This window comes from Ranitomeya imitator, chromosome 2 (assembly GCF_032444005.1).
Source record: "Ranitomeya imitator isolate aRanImi1 chromosome 2, aRanImi1.pri, whole genome shotgun sequence".
Classification (NCBI taxonomy): Eukaryota; Metazoa; Chordata; class Amphibia; order Anura; family Dendrobatidae; genus Ranitomeya; species Ranitomeya imitator.
In genome coordinates, this window is record NC_091283.1 from 82,059,263 (window position 1) to 82,079,407 (window position 20,145).

The 20,145-nt window shown below is 49.0% G+C and overlaps 1 protein-coding gene across 4 annotated transcripts in view; it reads right to left on the bottom strand.

Annotated features, from left to right (window-relative positions):
* The window catches only part of ATP11C (ATPase phospholipid transporting 11C), a 192,471-nt gene that overhangs the window by 38,345 nt on the left and 133,981 nt on the right, over nt 1-20,145 (bottom strand). For all 4 annotated transcript variants that reach the window (XM_069747029.1, XM_069747030.1, XM_069747032.1 and 1 more), the window contains exons 15-18: nt 19,630-19,701; nt 17,293-17,366; nt 15,434-15,537; nt 13,479-13,660 (exon numbers count right to left, since the gene is read on the bottom strand). In XM_069747029.1, the coding sequence (XP_069603130.1) occupies nt 13,479-13,660; nt 15,434-15,537; nt 17,293-17,366; nt 19,630-19,701 (432 nt within the window). The remainder of the gene's footprint in view (nt 1-13,478; nt 13,661-15,433; nt 15,538-17,292; nt 17,367-19,629; nt 19,702-20,145) is intronic.

The following is a 20,145-nucleotide window of genomic DNA, read 5'->3' on the forward strand; positions in this document are numbered from 1 at the left end:
AAATAAATAAATAAATAAAGTATATACAATGGTTGTCGGGTCACATGACAATGCAAACTTTTTAACAATGTTTTAACTGGAATAAGCTTAAGGATAGGCACGGTGGAAAACACCAAAATATTACAGTAACAAGGAGTAAGGCCATGAGGATTTACAACAGATTGGCCCAGATGAATTAACCAATAACAGGTGTATACATTGTATTTATTAAAAAGAAATTGAACCGCACCTACCCTCACTTAGTTTGGTACTAGGGTGCCCCAATGTGTATGCTGGACAAACTGTCCTAAAAAAGAGGAGGGGGGGGGGGAAGATGTGGTCTGTGTCCCCTGTATAGTATGCCCATGGCACCGTGGGATAATAGAAAATTAACATACCCTAAGGTAGAAGAATGGCTCCTGAGAATAGAGAAGGAGCAGACCGCTGAAAAAACAAAGAGCGGTAAAGTAAACGTCAGTCAGGACTTAAGGTACCTTCACACATAACGATATTGTTAACGATATCGTTGCTATTTGTGACGTAGCAACGATATCGTTAATGAAATCGTTATGTGTGACAGCGACCAACGATCAGGCCCCTGCTGGGAGATCGTTGGTCGCTGAACAAAGTCCAGAACTTTATTTCGTCGCAGGACTCCTGCTGACATCGCTGGATCGGCGTGTGTGACACCGATCCAGTGATGTCTTCACTGGTAACCAGGGTAAACATCGGGTAACTAAGCGCAGGGCCGCGCTTAGTAACCCGATGTTTACCCTGGTTACCATGCTAAAAGTAAAAAAAAACAAACACTAGATACTTGCCTACCGCTGTCTGTCCTCCAGCGCTGTGCTCTGCACTCCTCCTGTACTGTCTGTGAGCCGGAAAGCAGAGCGGTCACGTCACCGCTCTGCTTTCCGGCTCACAGACAGTACAGGAGGAGAGCAGAGAAGCAGAGCGCAGCGCTGGAGGACAGACAGCGTTAGGTAAGTATGTACTGTTTGTTTTTTTTTACTTTTAGCATGGTAACCAGGGTAAACATCGGGTTACTAAGCGCGGCCCTGCGCTTAGTTACCCGATGTTTACCCTGGTTACCGGCATCGTTGGTCGCTGGAGAGCGGTCTGTGTGACAGCTCTCCAGCGACCAAACAGCGACGCTGCAGCGATCGACATCGATGTCGGTATCGCTGCAGCGTCGCTTAATGTGAAGGGGCCTTAAGCGACGCTGCAGCGATACCGACAACGATGTCGATCGCTGCAGCGTCGCTGTGTGGTCGCTGGAGAGCTGTCACACAGACAGCTGTCCAGCGATCAACAATCCCGAAGTCCCCTGGTAACCAGGGTAAACATCGGGTTACTAAGCGCAGGGCCGCGCTTAGTAACCCGATGTTTACCCTGGTTACCATCGTAAAAGTAAAAAAAACAAACACTACATACTTCCCTTCAGCTGTCTGTCCCCGGCGCTCTGCTTTCCTGCACTGACTGTGAGCACAGCGGCCAGAAAGCAGAGCGGTGACGTCACCGCTGTGCTTTCCGGCTGGCCGGCGCTGACACAGGATGCAGGAGGAGTGCAGAGAAGCTGAGCGCTGGGGACAGACAGCAGAAGGTAAGTATGTAGTGTTTTTTTTTTTTTTACTTTTACGATGGTAACCAGGGTAAACATCGGGTTACTAAGCGCGGCCCTGCGCTTAGTAACCCGATGTTAACCCTGGTTACCAGTGAAGACATCGCTGAATCGGCGTCACACACGCCGATCCAGCGATGTCTGCAGGGAGTCCAGCGACGAAATAAAGTTCTGGACTTTCTGCAGCGACCAACGATGGCACAGCAGGATCCTGATCGCTGCTGCGTGTCAAACACAATGATATCGCTAGCCAGGACGCTGCAACGTCACGGATCGCTAGCGATATCGTTGTGAAGTGGTTTAGTGTGAAGGTACCTTTAGGAAGTGCCGGCAAGATGGTGAGCATAGGGAGAGGTACACTTACCGCAGTGGGAGGGAGCCAGGGTGCGCACGACGTGGACGCAGTATCCACCGCTTGTCCAGTGTGCTCTGGCGTCCCAGCGGTGTGCCTTTTAAGGCGTCCTCAGTACCCTGTGAGTGCGCGGCCATAAATAGAAAAAGGGAAGTGACGCGGAAAGTCTGGTGACGATTTGTGCGTTCCACTGGTAAAAAAGAGGGTGGGGATAAGGCCCGGTGTGCGTTCCACTTAGCGGGCATGCGCACTGAGAGGAGGTGTAAGGTATATTGTGTCTCCTCCGGTGCTGGTGAAGCTATAAGGGATTCAGGCAGTGAAGATGTGATCCTATGAGCAGATCCTAAGGGAAGGTGCCTTAGTAGAGACGGTTCTGTGAAGAAAGGCACAAATATGTTAGAATGTTGTACAAAAAGTAAATGTACACAATAACCAGGCAATTATGAGGACAATATATAAAAAAACAAGTATTTGTCATCTCAAGAGCTGATGTTAGTATATTACAGATATAGAGAGCTTGACATAGGATATGGAGCAGGAGTTGGACCCATTATGGTAAAAATGACTGGATGTCGTATTCCCTGTTTAGGCCACGTGGTGCAAGAGTCTGGAGTTCATGCATCCAGTACGCTTTCCGTTTCTTGAGGAGGCGAACCCCATCTCCTCCCCTGCGTGGTTGAGCCACTGCATCAATGATTTGAAATTTCAGTTGTGCTACGGTGTGACCGTGGGTGACAAAATGATTGGGAACAGGTAAAAGGAGGTTTTTACACCTAATCGTAGACTTATGTTTTGAGATGCGATCTCGTATGGGCTGTGTGGTCTCGCCCACATAGCCAAGACCGCATGGGCATTTTATAAGGTAAACTACAAAGGCTGAATCGCATGTGTAATATCCCTTGACCGTGTATTCTTTGCCCGTGAGAGGATGATGAAAGACCCCACCCCGTTGTACATTATTGCATTGTGTGCATCTTAAGCAGGGGAAAATACCAGATTTAGGGTTCATCAGAAAGCGTTGTTTCGGTGTCCGTGAGGGACCTATGTCAGCTTTAACCAGCGAGACCACACAGCCCGTACGAGATCGCATCTCAAAACATAAGTCTACGATTAGGTGTAAAAACCTCCTTTTACCTGTTCCCAATCATTTTGTCACCCACGGTCACACCGTAGCACAACTGAAATTTCAAATCATTGATGCAGTGGCTCAACCACGCAGGGGAAGAGATAGGGTTCGCCTCCTCAAGAAACGGGAAGCGTACTGGATGCATGAACTCCAGACTCTTGCCCCACGTGGCCTAAACAGGGAATACGACATCCAGTCATTTTTACCATAATGGGTACAACTCCTGCTCCATATCCTATGTCAAGCTCTCTATATCTGTAATATACTAACATCAGCTCTTGAGATGACAAATACTTGTTTTTTATATATTGCTCTGTCCTCATAATTGCCTGGTTATTGTGTACATTTACTTTTTGTACAACATTCTAACATATTTGTGCCTTTCTTCACAGAACCGTCTCTACTAAGGCACCTTCCCTTAGGATCTGCTCATAGGATCACGTCTTCACTGCCTGAATCCCTTATAGTTTCACCAGCACCGGAGGAGACACAATATACCTTACACCTCCTCTCAGTGCGCATGCCCGCTAAGTGGAACGCACACCGGGCCTTATCCCCACCCTCTCTTTTACCAGTGGAACGCACAAATCGTCACCAGACTTTCCGCGTCACTTCCGTTTTTCTATTTCCGGCCGCGCACTCACAGGGTACTGAGGACGCCTTAAAAGGCACACCGCTGGGACGCCAGAGCACACTGGACAAGCGGTGGATACTGCGTCCACGTCGTGCGCACCCTGGCTCCCTCCCACTGCGGTAAGTGTACCTCTCCTTATGCTCACCATCTTGCCGGCACTTCCTAAGTCCTGACTGACGTTCACTTTACCGCTCTTTGTTTTTTCAGCGGTCTGCTCCTTCTCTATTCTCAGGAGCCATTCTTCTACCTTAGGGTATGTTAATTTTCTATTATCCCACGGTGCCATGGGCATACTATACAGGAAACACAGACCACATCTTCCCCCCCCCCCCCTCCTCTTTTTTAGGACAGTTTGTCCAGCATACACATTGGGGCACCCTAGTACCAAACTAAGTGAGGGTAGGTGCGGTTCAATTTCTTTTTAATAAATACAATGTATACACCTGTTATTGGTTAATTCATCTGGGCCAATCTGTTGTAAATCCTCATGGCCTTACTCCTTGTTACTGTAATATTTTGGTGTTTTCCACCGTGCCTATCCTTAGGCTTATTCCAGTTAAAACATTGTTAAAAACTTTGCATTGTCATGTGACCCGACAACCATTGTATATACTTTATTTATTTATTTATGTGTTGTATTTTGTTTCAGTACATTGAGGAAGGTCTATTGATTAGACCGAAACGTCTGTATGTACTTTACCTCATTTAATAAATATCCCCCTTTGTTCACTGCAAGCTAATTGGTGTGTGCCGAGTTTATCACTATATCCTATACGGCTTGGGCCCCTACTCGAGCACCACCCCCCTCTAGTAGTGCCTACGTCTATACTTTATCTGTGCAATTAGTGACACGCTTCGACTTATGGCCATGCGTGGTCTGCCTTGATGGCCGGTGTTCAGGATATTTAATGTTCTGCAGGACAATGTAATCTATCATTCGCCTGAGGAAGCAAGATCAAAACTTTGCATGGTGAATTACATTATGGGTAAGAGCATTTTTGCTATATACATAAGAATAGGGGTGTTTGTATCTAAATATATAGATATATACCATGTGCAAAAAAGAAGAGATATAGATAGCACTCACCGGTCCTTAAAACATCATGCTTCATTCAGACTCGGCGCATTGCAGCGCGAAACGGCCATCGTCAGCACTGGCTCGCACACCCTGTTAACCCGTTCTCCAAGCCATATTTTAAGTATCTGAATGAAGCATGAGGTTTTAAGGACCGGTGAGTGCTATCTATATCTTTTCTTTTTGCGCATGGAATGTCTTGCTTTTCTGGATGAGCACCCAGAGTCTAGAAGTGCGGTATAACAGAAATTCAACGAAGAGGATAACAATGTGCATGTTGAGGTTTAGCCCAAAAGCGGTGCCGTTTTATAAATCTTTTTTCTTTTAGATACGCCTTATGATGAAAATGTGGTTGTTATATTAACAGGTTTTTGGGATGATGATCATAAAATCCCCAAGATGTCAAAATCTGATGACAGTCGTTCAGACGCCTTTTGGCTTATAGTACAGTATGAGAGAAATCAAAATGGATATCAGTATATTACTCAATTAATTGGAAACCGATCCGGTATCACCAGCCGGCAATCAATAAACCGTGAGCTTCATGAATGGGTAATGAGTGAAAACAAGGCTCGGCGGTGCAGCTACACCGCACCAGGACTGCAGCATCTCCGGCCACACAGGGCTTATTAATAAAGCCAATGGCCGCTCAGTGAGTAGATTAGGAAACACACAAAGCAGAGAGATGGTGGTTCAGTTCTCATTACTGAAAAATACATAATAGATGATAAAAATATACCCTGACTTATGTGCATTAGTCATCGCTACGAGAGCCAAGATGCTGATCTGTAAGGAGTGACATCATGGGGTGTAACCCTCCGCTGGCCCAGAGGTCATTACTCTGATGAGGTCATGAGCCCGGCAGCGGAGCGGAGTGCCGCCCAGGAGAATATCCGCTCATTACATGGACACTGGAGATTTCCAGAATGTAAGACGGAATGTGATCTGGTCACCTTGTCCCTGTCCTAAATATGTGGGGTAGGAGTAACCCTCCAGGGAGGAATATCTGCACCATCTAACACTTTCCAACAAGTCCAAAGAGCCGCACAGCCGAGAGCATTTATAGAAACAGGACGCCATTGCACCTAGAAATGAATGAGCTAAGGCTGCGGAGGGAACAAGTAGGAATTTGGTGCATATGAATATACACTGCTCAAAAAAATAAAGGGAACACTAAAATCCCACATCCTAAATATCACTGATGGAAATATTCCAGTTGTAAATCTTTATTCATTACATAAATCACAACTAATATCCCACGGAGGTCTGGAGTTGGGATGATGCACAAAAACAGGATTTTGGTTGCTTACTGTAAAATCTGTTTCCTGGAGCCTCCATTGGGGGACACAGGAACCATGGTGTATGCTGCTGCCACTAGGAGGCTGACACTATGCACAAAAAAAGTTAGCTCCTCCTCTGCAGTGTACACCCCACCGACTGGCATTATACACTTCAGTTAGTGAGAAAGCCGTAGGAGATAAGTAACAAGGTTGAAAACATAACAACAAACATGAGAACTGTAAATGTGAGAACAGCCATAAAGCAAGGAACAACAGAAATAGAACAACATGGGAGGGTGCTGTGTCCTCCAATGGAGGCTCCGAGAAACAGATTTTATGGTAAGCAACCAAAAACCTGTTTTCTTCATCGCCTCTCATTGGGGGACACAGGAACCATGGGACGTCCAAGAGCAGTCCCTGGGGTGGGAAAAACAGACTTCCATCAGGTCAAAGGACTCACCACTGCCGCCTGCAAGATCCTTCTGCCTAGGCTGGCGTCCGCCGAAGCGTAGGTATGGACCTTGTAGAATTTGGCGAACGTGTGGATGGAAGACCAGGTTGCCGCTTTGCAAAGTTGTAGGGCGAAAGCCCTGTGGTGTACCGCCCAAGAGGCGCCGACAGCCCGGGTAGAGTGAGCCTTTATCCCAGGAGGGGGCACTATTCTTGACCCGGTAAGCCTCCAAAATTGCCGATCTGATCCAGCGAGCCATAGTCGCATTGGAAGCCGGCAGGCCTCTACGCATGCCATCAGGAATGACGAAAAGAGAATCAGTCTTCCGGAAAGCGAGGTAGATCTTCACTGCCCTAACAAGGTCCAGCTTGTTCAACGATCGCTCCAGAGGATCAGTCGGAGCTGGACAAAAGGAAGGTAGCACAATGTCCTTGTTAAGGTGGAATGTGGAAACTACCTTAGGAAGAAAAGAAGGCGGAGGCCTGAGGACTACCTTGTCCTGGTGGATGACCAAGAAAGGAGGTCGGCAAGAGGGCCGCCAACTCGGAAACGCGGCAGATAGAAGTGATGGCCACAAGAAAGGCCACTTTCCAAGATAGGACTGATAAAGAAACCTCCCTGAGAAGCTCAAAGGGGGGAACCCTCAGAACGTCCAGTACCAGATTTTAATCCCATGAATCCACAGGGGCCCTGTATGGAGGGACAGCATGGGCCACTCCTTGAAGGAAGGTCTTAACCTGTGGCCGAGAAGACAAAGTCTTCTGAAAAAGGATGGAGAGCGCAGAAAGCCTGCCCTTCAGGGAACTAAGAGCAAGGCCCGAATCCAGTCCTGCCTGAAGGAAGGCCAAAATGGAAGGCAGGGAAAAGGACATAGGTGAAACGCAGTTGGACTCGCACCAACGGAAATAAGCCTTCCAGGTACGATAGTAAATTCTGGAAGACAAAGGCTTTCTAGCCTGGATCATGGTGTGAATCACCCGGTCCGAAATGCCGGATGCTCTCAGAACTGCGGTTTCAACAGCTACGCCGTTAAACTGAGCGACCGAGAATTCGGGTGGCAGATCGGACCCTGAGACAGCAGATCTGGCCTGTCTGGAAGGCGCCAAGGGGCATCCGTGAGAAGATTGACGATCTCCGCAAACCAAGCTCTCCTGGGCCAATCCGGGGCAATCAGAATGACCGGCACCCCTTCTGCTTTGATCTTTTTCAACAGCTTGGGAAGTAAGGGCAGGGGTGGGAACAGATAGGGCAGCACGAACTGCGACCCAGGAATGGCCAGGGCGTCGATGCCCACCGCGAGGGGGAGGGAGGGGGGTCGCCAGACCTGGAGATGAACCGAGGAACCTTCCTGTTCATTCGGGACGGCGTGAGGTGCACATCCAAAGTCCCCCATCGAAGACAAATCTGATGGAAAACCTCCGGGATGAAAGGACCATTCCCCTGCCGCGAGGCCCTCGCGGCTGAGGAAGTCGGCGGCCCAACTGTCCATGCCGGGGATATGCACAGCGGATATCACCGGAACCGTTGCCTCTGCCCAGAGGAGGATCTTTGATACCACAGCCAAGGAGCTCTGAGTCGCCCCCCCTGATGGTTGACATAATAATAATAATAATAATAATAATAATAATAATTTTTATTTATATAGCGCCAACATATTCCGCAGCGCTTTACAAATTATGCCACCGCTGTGGCATTGTCTGTCTGGATTCGGATTGGTAGACCCCTGAGAATCCTTTCCCAGTGACGGAGGGACAGAAAGATGGCCCGAATCTCGAGGACATTGATCAGCAGAGTTGACACCTGCGCCGACCAATGACCTGAACAGTCAGGTGGCGAAACACCCCACCCCAGCCGAGCAGGCTGGCATCCGACGTCACCACCTGCCAGTGGACTGGAAGGAAGGACCTGCCCTTGGAGATGAGGGGGGACGTCAGCCACCAGTTGAGAGACCGTTTGACCCGGGGAGAGAGCCAGATCGGACGATCCAGGCAAAAGACGGACCTGTCCCACTGAGACAGGATGGCTTGCTGAACAGGTAGCGAGTGAAATTGGGCGAAGGGAATCGCTTAGAATGTTGCTACCATCTGCCCCAGAACCTTCATGGCCGATCGGAAGGAGGGAAACTGAGGACCCTGGAGCAATTGTACTTCCCGATGAAGGATGGATCTCTTGTCTTCGGGAAGGAAGAATTTGGTCTGACGAGTGTCGAAGAGCATGCCCAGAAAAACGATGCGCTGAGAAGGAATAAGGCAGGACTTTTTCCGGTTGACCAACCACCCGAAGTGGGCTAGGGTGTCGAGGACAATGGACAGACTTTCGTGAGCTTGAGAAAAGGACGGGGCCTTGATGAGGATGTCGACGAGGTACGGAAACAGAACCAGGCCTCTGACCCTCAAGATGGCTATCAGCGCCGCCATAATCATTGTGAAAACCCTGAGAGCGGTTGCAAGACCAAACGGCAGGACGACGAACTGAAAGTGGTCCTGGAGCACCGCAAAGCGCAGGAATCGGGAATATCGGGACATGGAGGTAGGCGTCCTGAATATCTATGGAACAAAGAAATTCCTAAGCCTCCTTGGAAGCAATTACTGGACGAAGGGATTCCATCCTGAAGTGTCTCAGACGAACTCTCTTGTTCAGCAATTTGAGATCCAGAATGGGATGAACCTTGCCGTCTTTTTTCGGTACCACAAAGAGATTTGAATAAAAACCTGTGAACCGTTCTCGTCCTGGGATGGGAACGATCACCCCGGCTTTGAGGAGAGAAGCGATGGCTGCGAAGAAACACGGAACTAGAGCGGGGTCTCTTGGAGGTCGGGATTCGAAGAAACGATCCCGGGGTCGTGAAACGAACTCTATCTTGTATCCCGAGGATACAACTTTCCTGACCCATGCGTCCTCTACTGAAGAGATCCAGACGTCCCTGAAGAAGAGGAGACGGCCGCCCAGCCTGGGAAGTTGGCTGGGGTTTTGCCGAGAGTCATGCCGAGGTGGATCTTCCAGTCCTGGACCATCTACCCTGGGAGTAGCGAGGGCGCCAGGAAGGAGTGGGTCTAAAGGATACCGACTCCTTCTCTTGACGTGCCTGTGGCCTCTGTTGCTGCTGGGAAAAGGAGTTTGACGCCGCGAAGCGTCGAGAGGGCCGAAAGGATCGAAATTGCCATCTAGGAGGAGGACGACGAGGTTTGGACTGGGAAGAAGAGAGCTTGTGCCCCCGGTGGCGTCCTTAATGATTTGTCCAGCTTAGAACCAAAGAGACGTGAACCCTGAAAAGGCAGGCTGGTAAGGGACTTTTTAGAAGACAAATCCGCCTGCCAGGCCTTGAGCCAAACGGTCCGATGGATGGCAACAGCATTGCTGGACGCCTGAGTCGCACAAGACGCGGCATCCAGGGAGGCGGAGACCAGGTATTCACCTGCGTGAGCAATCTGGTTGGCAAGCTCCGCCAGCTGTCCGGGTGGAGCCCTGTCCAGGATGCCCTGACGGAGTTGTTTGGCCCATTTGGATATGGATTTTGAAACCCAAGTGGAAGCAAAAGCCGGGCAAAGAGTAGCTGCAGCCGCTTCAAAGGCTGACTTCACGAAGGATTCTATGACTATCGTTAGAATCCTTCAGAGATGCTCCGCCGTACAGTGGAAGGACCGTGTTGGTGGATAGCCTGGAAACTGGGGATCCACCGAAGGAGAAGCAGTCCAATTAGTGGTGAGCTCCAGAGAAAAGGGATATAAAACGCCAAGTCGCTTTCCTCTCAAAGCGTCTGGTCGGATTCTCCCTTTCTCTGGTCATGATCTCCTCGAATTCAGGGTGAGGAGCGAAAAATTTGGAAAGTGGTTTAGCCCGTCGAAACGAAACCGCTTGATCTGCGGGTTCCGTAGAGGTATCCTTGATGCCACAGGTCTGATTTATCGCTCCAATGAGGTTCTGAACCATGTCCCTCATGGTAGAGATTTGGTTAGACTCCAGCTCCGAAATATCCTCCGAGGGCGCATCAGAGAACGCCTCGCCTGACTCAGGGGAGGAGGACCGGGAGGAAGTCGACTGCAGAGAGGAACAGTGTGGCGAGATTGAGCGAGAAGAGGACTCAGACCGGCGTTCCTGTCTGGACCTTTTGCGGCTTATAATGGAGGGCTCAGACGGAGGTTCCTGCGACCCGCTGGCTACTGCGGGGGCCTGCAGGGGTAATCTATCCAGCACGGACACCAAAGTTTGAGACACCCGAGTTAGATCCGCTACCGATTGTGACAGAGAGGAGACCCATCTGGGGGTGGGGGTATCACTCTCGGGCAGAGCAGCCGGGGGATCCTGGGTGGTGGGAACAATCGGGTTGCTGCACGTCTGACAGAGTGGAGAGGACTGACCTGAGGGAAGTTTGCAGTTACAGGACGAACATGCAAAGTATTTGACTAAAGCAGAAGAGGAAGAGGTAGGAGGACGAGAGTGGCTTCCCTTAGTGGTAGACATTATGAAGGGTCCCTGAAGAAAATGCCAGAGGGTTAGGGTACAGGGGGGCAGAGGGAAGTGTCAGTCTGCAGTGCAGAGCTACTCACGGCCGAAAAACGGGATCCAGGTAGAGGAAGTTGTCCGGCTTGCGGGTGGACCTCCGGGGAAGTCTTTAGACAGGAGGCGATGTGAGCTCCTGCCGCACTTCAAGATGAGGAACCGCAGGAAAAACGCCAAACTGCGCGCTCTGCAAGGTAGTGGAGCGGCGATGTGTGGCGCCAGCAAGGTGGGGGTGGAGTCTGCTGAGCGCCCAGGAGCACCAAGATGGCGCTGGTGGGCGGAGAATGCGTGGAGGAGGTTGTCGGGCGGGAAAGAAGCCCGCCCGAGCAAACCGGAAGTGGTGGGATCGCGGCGCCGGAAGTAGGCCCCGGCCGAAGCCGGGACCTAAATTAGAGGCAGGCGCCGGCGGAGAAGAGAACCGCGGACCCGGAACAGTAGGGACTGAGCAGCGTGGCAGCCTGCCATGGCTGCCTGAGAGAACGGAAGTGTCGGGAACGCGGCGCTGGAAGTAGGCCCCGGCCAAAGCCGGGACCTAAATTAGAGGCCGGCGCTGCCGGGGAAGAGGATCGCGGCGCCAAAGCACTGCACCGCAGGGAGTAAGTAGCGCCAAGGCCGCCGCGCAGACACAGGACGCATTGCGGCCGCAGGGGGGAGCGGCAGCTTGTGCCCCTGAAAGAGGAGACATTGCGGCCGCCGAGCAGTGCGGCTGCAAGGAGAGCACTGCGGCCCCGATGAAGAAGATGGCTCAGGAGGAAGCTCGGCGGCCTGAAGGGTCACCACGCAAAGAGATACTGCTCGTGTTGGTGCCCCTGAGTTCAAAAATAAAGGTCAGCGCCGCCATAAGATATCGTGCAGCGCATTTAGGGACTTCTACTCCCCCACACTGCGAGGGAGGACAGGGGAAGATCTGGGAAATTTAGGGGAAATACTCACCTAAACAACCCACGCAATTACTAACCTGAGGGGAATGAGACGTCCACGGAGCTGTGATAGACGTCCTCGTCTCCTCCAACCGACAGGCTCTGGTGGGCGAGAGGTTTTTGTGCATAGTGTCAGCCTCCTAGTGGCAGCAGCATACACCCATGGTTCCTGTGTCCCCCAATAAGAGGCGATAGAGAAATCAAAGTGTAAAATGAAATTACAGGCTTATCCAACTTCAATGGAAATACCTCAAGACAAGGAAATGATGCTCAGTAGTGTGTGGCGCCTCCACGTGCCTGTATGACCTCTCTACAACCCCTGGGCATTCTCCTGATGAGGAGGCAGATGGTCTCCTGAGGGATCTCCACCATTACTGACCCACTGCCAATCATCCGGTCATGCTGAAGGATGTTGCAGGCAGCAGATCGCTCTCCACGGCATCTCCAGACTCTGTCATGTCTGTTACATGTGCCCTGTGTGAACCTGCTTTCATCTGTGAAGAGCACAGGGCGCCAGTAGTGAATTTGCCAATCCTGGTGTTCTGTAGCAAATGCCCAGCGTCCTGCACGGTGTTGGGCTGTGAGCACAACCCCCATCTGTGGACGTCGGGCACTCAGACCATCCTCATGGAGTCTGTTTCTAACCATTTGTGCAGACACATGCACATTTGTGGCCTGCTGGAGGTCATTTTGCAGGGCTCTGGCAGTGCTCCTCCTGTTCCTCCTTGCACAAATGCTGAGGTAGCGGTCCTGCTGCTGGGTGGTTGCCCTCCTACGGCCCCCTCCATGTCTCCTGGTGTATTGGCCTGTCTCCTGGTAGCACCTCCAGCCTCTGGACACTACGCTGACAGACAAAGCAAACCTTCTTGCCACAGCTCGCATTGATGTGCCATCCTGGATGAGCTGCACTACCTGAGCCACTTGTGTGGGTTGTAGAGTCCGTCTCATGCAACCACGAGTGTGGAAGCACAACCAACATTCAAAAGTGACCAAAACATCAGCCAGAAAGCATTGGTACTGAAATGCAGTCTGTGGTCCCCACCTGCAGAAACACTCCTTTATTAAGGGTGTCTTGATAATTGTCAATAATTTCCATCTGTTGTCTATTCCATTTGCACAACACCATGTGAAATTGATTGTGAAACTGTGTTGCTTCCTAAGTGGACAGTTTGATTTCACAGAAGTTTGATTTACTTGGAGTTATATTCTGTTGTTTAAGTGTTCCCTTTATATTTTTGAGCAGTGTATATCGGGTTTAACCGTAGATTGTAACAGCCGCCCATTTACAAACCTGTCACTGAAACCACCTGAATCCGGAGAGAAAGCTATGGCGTGATCCTGTGTGTGCCCCCATACTTCATTTACATAGGAGCTGTGGGGGAATTTAGCAATGGGTTCACGCTGAACTCCAATGGTGAGTAGCAAACCTTGGAGCAAGTCACGTTTACTCAAAAACGTTGTCATTTTTGCCATTTTTCCCTACACTTACCACTTTTTAGAAGTGACAGGGGAGGTGGGCTGGATGAAGCTAACCACTCACCGGTCCTCGACAGCTGTAGCTCCGAGTAAGTGCATGCCGTCTTCTATGTCGTCAAACACCCGGGCCAACTTCTCTTCTCTCTCCTGTAAAGCCATTTTCGCCTCATCCAGCTGTTTGTTCATTTTGTTATACTCCTCCTGGCTGAGTTCTTTATATGCGACACAGAGGGTCCGGTACCCTTCCTAGAAACATCACAAAGAAGAATGAACAGAGTACTGAGTCTGCAATCAGCAAGTACTTGGACCTGCTTTAAAGAAATAAAAAAAATGCAAAGTAATTCACTGACACAATGCCATCATAAGAAATACTTCTAGCAATGTTCAGAGCTGTCGGCAGAGTACAGGCTGCCATTTACAGCCATCTATAGTCTGCAATGAAATATAAGTCCAGAGTGCAGTAATACAGAATTGCTCCGTGCCATAAAGGTCCATTATCAAGGTCTGATGACCAGTCAAACGAGAGTCCATAGGAACGCTCATCCCCGATGTCAGCCCGGTGTATACACGTGCATATCAATGATGGTTTGTCGGCAGCACGTTCACTTGTGTAACAGAGAATGTGCTGCTGACAATAATGGAAACTGAAAGGAGACAAATGTCTGAACTAATGAAGAGTTGAAAGTGTAACTGCACTTTCACAATGACTGCCGCATATTAGTGGCCAGATTACTTGCCTGTGTAAATGGACCATATAGTGACGTTATTGTCATTATCTTAAAATACAGACGATACACAGCAGCCAGCTGTCAATCACAGCAAGGAGCCTGCTCTCATAGCGTCCGGTGAGTTCTCTAAAAGCTCCTATCACCTTACACAGGACAACACAGTCTCGACGACAGATCTGCTGTTGCTCGTTTTTTTGCCAGTTTTCCTGAATCAGACAAGTGACTGCTGGTTATGGCCGGCTGAGTTACTGTGTACAAAAAAAACTTTCCTGCTCACTCATTTTGACTACTATTAGTAGGATTGGAAGAAAATAGAAAAATATGCACTAAGGGGATGGATGCTGAAGACGTGCTGTGCAGTAAGCGTGTGCTCATCTATAAAGTTACAGTCCGGACTAATACACCTATACTATTAATACATATCTCAGGGCTGCGGAGTCGGAGTCATGGAGTTGGTGTTCATTTTCGTGGAGTTGGTATAAAATGGACTGACTCTGAAAATATATAATAAATTGGGTGCAGTAGTACAATGCAGGATGTGCTGTAATGTTTTCATAATAATTTGAGAAAGTTATGAAATGTCTGTTCTGTTCCTGATTTAAGCATCTGGGCTTTTAGCCAAGATGAATCTGTGCTGCACTTTATGTACAGGCTCAGTAGTGACCAGTGCTGTGGAGTCGTAGGGGAGATGAATCTATGCTGCACTTTATGTACATGCTCAGTATAGAGGTGCTGCACTTTATGTACATGCTCAGTAGTGACCAGTGCTGTGGAGTCGTAGGGGAGATGAATCTGTGCTGCACTTTATGTACAGGCTCAGTAGTGACCAGTGCTGTGGGGTCGTAGATGAGATGAATCTGTGCTGCACTTTATGTACATGCTGAGTAGTGACCAGTGCTGTGGAGTCGTAGGTGCTGCACTTTATGTACAGGCTCAGTAGTGACCAGTGCTGTGGAATCATAGTTGAGATGAATCTGTACTGCACTTTATGTACAGGCTCAGTAGTGACCTGTGCTATGGGGTCATAGTTGAGATGAATCTGTGCTGCACTTTATGTCCATGCTTAGTAGTGACCAGTGCTGTGGAGTCGTAGGTGCTGCACTTTATGTACAGGCTCAGTAGTGACCAGTGCTGTGGGGTTGTAGTTGAGATGAATCTGTGCGGCACTTTAGGTACAGGCTCATTAGTGACCAGGGCTGTGGGGTCGGAGTCGTGACGTTGGAGGTTTGGCTTACAGACTCGACAGCCCTGACATATCTGGACTTGGAACAAGTATAAAAGTCAAACATACCAACGCATTCTGCTCAACGTGAACCTTAATACGCTCAACCTCATCCCGGGCCACTCTATGAAACACAGAAGAGTCGGCTCCTTTGCAGAAAAGGAAAATTTTTCCTGAAATAAAAAAAAAAAAAAAAAAAAAAGGGTGAACAGATCACAGATGTCACCATAACCGGGAGTGTGACACAGAGTCCTCATGTAAACACTATATTAAATGGGGTTTCCACTTTGGGAAACTCCTATCCCTCAGCTGCAGTTTGTATTGAAATAAAAAAGACCGGCTTTATTCACCAAATATTAGAAAATAGCCGACAGCACGACTGATATAGGGATGCCCGTCCTATTTCCACTGGACCCAAATGGAAAAGTACATACCACAGCAAAGTGAAGGACAGCATCCAGTCCAGGTGAAGTATAAAAAGTCCTTTACTGTGCCAAATGCAACGTTTCAACCATATAGGTCTTTCTCAAGCTTGCTGTCCTTCACTTTGCTGCGGCTTTATTCACCGTCCATCTTTGGGTCCAGCATAGAGTCTCCATCACTGATGCTTTGGTGGCCGCAGTGCCACTGTTATGTTGACCGCATTGCAGACAATAATGGAGCTCATCGGTTCTTCCCTAGTTGACAGCACAAGTTGCAGAGAGCTGTCCCGACCCCCTGAACACAGCAAAACTGCTTCTGAGGCACATAGGAATATTCCTGGACACATTAGACTGATTCTCATGCTCTGTAACCTGTCATTCACACAGAGTGGTTCTTTCTCATCAGCATTCCACCAGTACTATGGGTGCTGGGACTTATTTTCTCCTTACATCCCAACAAAAGTTCCCTTTTTTGGTAGTGGGGGTCTCAGAATACCCCTCTGTTCTAGAAATCACTCGTCATGTAGACAGTTGTGTAATTGCCTATGGCACTCTTTTAGCAGACAGCCCAATGCAACAGACAAAGAAACACAGTGCTTTTATTTATACGCCAATTATAATCTGCCATTTTGGTGATTGGGGCCATCAGCGGCCGTCCTGCTTTGCTGGAGCCAATACAGATCACATGACTCCTCTGTAAGAAGGTCAGAATTATGATGGAGATAAACTTGGCACACACGTGGTCAAATGAAAGTGAGATTTAATTGAAAGAGAGTACATACAATATTGACGTTTCGGTCTCAGGTTAGAGGTCCACACTCAGGACGAGCGGTGGATGCCGCGTCCGCACAGCACAGCACCAAGTGTAGCCTGCTATTTATAGCTGTACCAGCCACAAGCAGAGGGATTAATCTCCTATTAGAAGGTCAATCTATGACATACTCTAAGAGAGGTACATTGATGAAGGTCTAACCTGAGACCGAAACGTCAATATTGTATGCACTCTCTTTCAATTAAATCTCACTTTCATTTGACCACGTGTGTGCCAAGTTTATCTACAACATAAGTACGGTTTGGGCACCTACTTGTGCACCACAATTTATAGTAGTGCCTACGGCTATCTTCCACAAGAATTATGATGGAGACACCGTGTCACAACCGATTGATTGCCTCCAGTCACGGAAGCATCCTAAGTGCTGCGTTCTCTGCATTGTCCATCTTGTGGCTAGGCGACAGCTTCTCATTACTGGAATACCCCTTTCAGCATAGGTTACTGTATTAAAGATCATTCTTAAGATAACATCATTTTTATTTTAGATTTTTTTAATGTAATTATTATATGTCTATAGGACCCAAATAAAACCAAACCTCGCAGTTTGGCCAGCTGAACACGTGATCAGGGCGTTTGCATTGTGCCAATCCCTATGCCAATGTTTGATTAACAGAAGAGTTTCCTTCTCCATAATGATGACGAGTATTCCGTGCATCGATTCTCCCCAGATCTACCTGTGTTTGTCCTAACGAGCACACTCATTCTCCGCCTCACCGGATCAAAGTTCAGCACGTGCAGAAGCTCGTACCTGGTGATAGAAGCAGAGACATTCATCAGGACAGGCAGAGGTTACACAATCATGTCTCACCATCTAGAATTTAGAGGGGTTGTCCAAAAACACAATGACCTATGGTCAGATGGGTGGGAGTTTGACACCAGGCACCCCCATCAATAAGCTGACATTACTTTCAGTGGTAAGCTAGGGGCTAAAATCACTTGTCTTTGTAACAGCCGCCGCCAAGAACTGCAGATCAGCTGCTGTTCTTTTAACTTGTAGCTGATCTGCAGTACCCAGCAGCGGCTGCTACACACTGGAGGGCGCTGTGCTGCTTAGCTCCATTCAATGCTTATATCGGCCACCAGAAATACTAACAGCCGATTGGTGGGGATGTCTGGTGTTAAGGCCCTCATATACATTGGACTAATATTGCCCGAACCCGTCAGTATCGACCGGTTCGACCAATGGTCTAATGTGTATGGGTGCACCGACCGGCAAACTGTCGGCAGGATATCAATCACAGATATCAAACTTAGGACTGGTAAGCGCATTGCTCTCCTGGAGATAAAGTCGCCAGCAGAGACCTCTGTGTATAGGAGGAGAGAAGGCCGAGGTGGCCAACAGCCATCTAAGGCTTCTTTCACACTAGCGTCGGACTTGGCCCGTCGCAATGCGTCGGGCCGACGTACCGACGCTAGCAGTGAATGCGCCGCACAACGGGAGCAGCGGATGCATTTTTCCAGCGCATCCGCTGCCCCATTGTGAGGTGCGGGGAGGTGGGGGCGGAGTTCTGGCCGCGCATACGCAGTCAGAAATGGCGGACCGTTGGCAGCAAAAAACGTTACATGTAACGTTTTTTGCTCCCGGCGGTCCGCCACAACACGGCGCAACCGTCGCACGACGGTTGCGACGTGTGTCAATGCGTGGGTAATGTTAGTCTATGGGGCAAAAACGCATCCTGCAGACAATTTTGCAGGATGCGTTTTTTCCCATAAACGACGCATTGAAAAAAAAACACGCTAGTGTGAAAGTAGCCTAACGTGTATGGCTAACTTTAGACCTCCATCGATCTGACACCAAGTCCATTCGGACATGAAATGTTCAGAAAACCCCTTTAAATTTACTGTGTAAGTTTACAGTTATGTTTTAGAAACTGGAGGAGATCGCAAAGAATGGAGAGGTGATGAGCAGGATATTTGTTTCCAGGTACTAAATTAGGAAATTCTGAGTCTATGCCCAGGGCTCCCTGCGTTCTGCGGAGACGTGGATGCCGTTACATCCAGTACATGCAAAGCTCAGCGAGATGAAGAACCCGGACCTCAGACTTGTATATCATGGCTGCAGATGATACACGTCACTCACGGAAATAAATATCCTGACAATCAAGGAGCAGAAATAGGAAAGTCACAGAATTTGTAATTATTTCCACGTTGGAAAATCCCCCTTGTAAAGTTATATTTAAAGGTTTATTCTCATAGTTATAGATGGATATTGTCAGACGGCACTTCTGCAGTTTACTGCACTTTACAAATTACAGGTATTCTTGAGATATTAACACTGCTTGTTACCTAGGAGACCGACCACCGCTGTTCTCTAGCTTGTAAGCACAGCTGACCAGGAATATGTACAGGTAGGTAACCGCGTTCTCCAGCAATGTTTACCAGCTGCAAAAGAGCGCCAACTGAGCTAGTGAGCACTGTGCTTATTCTGCTGTCTAGCAGCGGTGGTCGGTCTCCAAGGCAACGAGCTGTAAACAAAAAAGTATTAATATCTCAAGAATGGCTAGAAGTGTTAATAAGCAGTAAATCGCATAATTACCTGTATTTACAATTACTATCCAACAATATCCAGTGGTAAAAATAGGAATAACTTAAGCATATACCATCAGTATCCTATACGGTGTTGGGGCTCTGCCTAATGTGACCCCCGTCCATCACTAGATATGGCTGCAGCACCAAGATACAGCGCACATACAGGTAGTCAGTGACTGACCATATAGCCTCCCAAACACGCAGCGCTTACAGGAGCAGCTACGTGCCAGAGCGAGGAGACACGGAGGGACGCGGCTTCTATGTCTCGGTTTGCTCCTTGGGTTCCGCACTCGTCTCATTACTATTTCTTCCCTTCACTCGCCATCTGTTCGGCTCCTTTCCTCTTAATCTCCATCTCTGTCCATTCGCTTCCCTCCTTACCATCAATCTGTCAGCTGCCACGTTTATCTCCATACGTCTGCCTCATAATGATGACTGAGCACTAGAGGAAACGTAAAGGAGCCGGCGGCCATCATACTTACACCTCCATCTCATTCTTCTGATTTTTCACCCTCATGAGATCATTTTCCGTTCCCATGTATGTAAATCCAAACCTGAAAGAAATGTCACGTAAACCAAATAATCAAGATCTCCATATGACATACGGATCGGGCACGTAGCGTAAGGATCTGCCCTGGCACTGCCTTACAGAAGAGACCGAAGATGACTGACAGGGGAGCCCAGAGGAGGAGGAGGAGAAAGACGACTGACAGGGCAGCCTAAAGAAGGAGGAGGACGGACAGGGCAGCCCAGAGGAGGAGGAGGAGGAGAAAGACAACGGACAGGGCAGCCTAAAGAAGGAGGAGGAGGAGGAGGACGGAGCGGGCAGCTCAGAGGAGGAGGAGGAGAAAGACAACGGACAGGGCAGCCTAAAGAAGGAGGAGGACGGACAGGGCAGCCCAGAGGAGGAGGAGGAGGAGAAAGACGACGGACAGGGCAGCCTAAAGAAGGAGGAGGAGGAGGACGGACAGGGCAGCCTAAAGAAGGAGGAGGAGGAG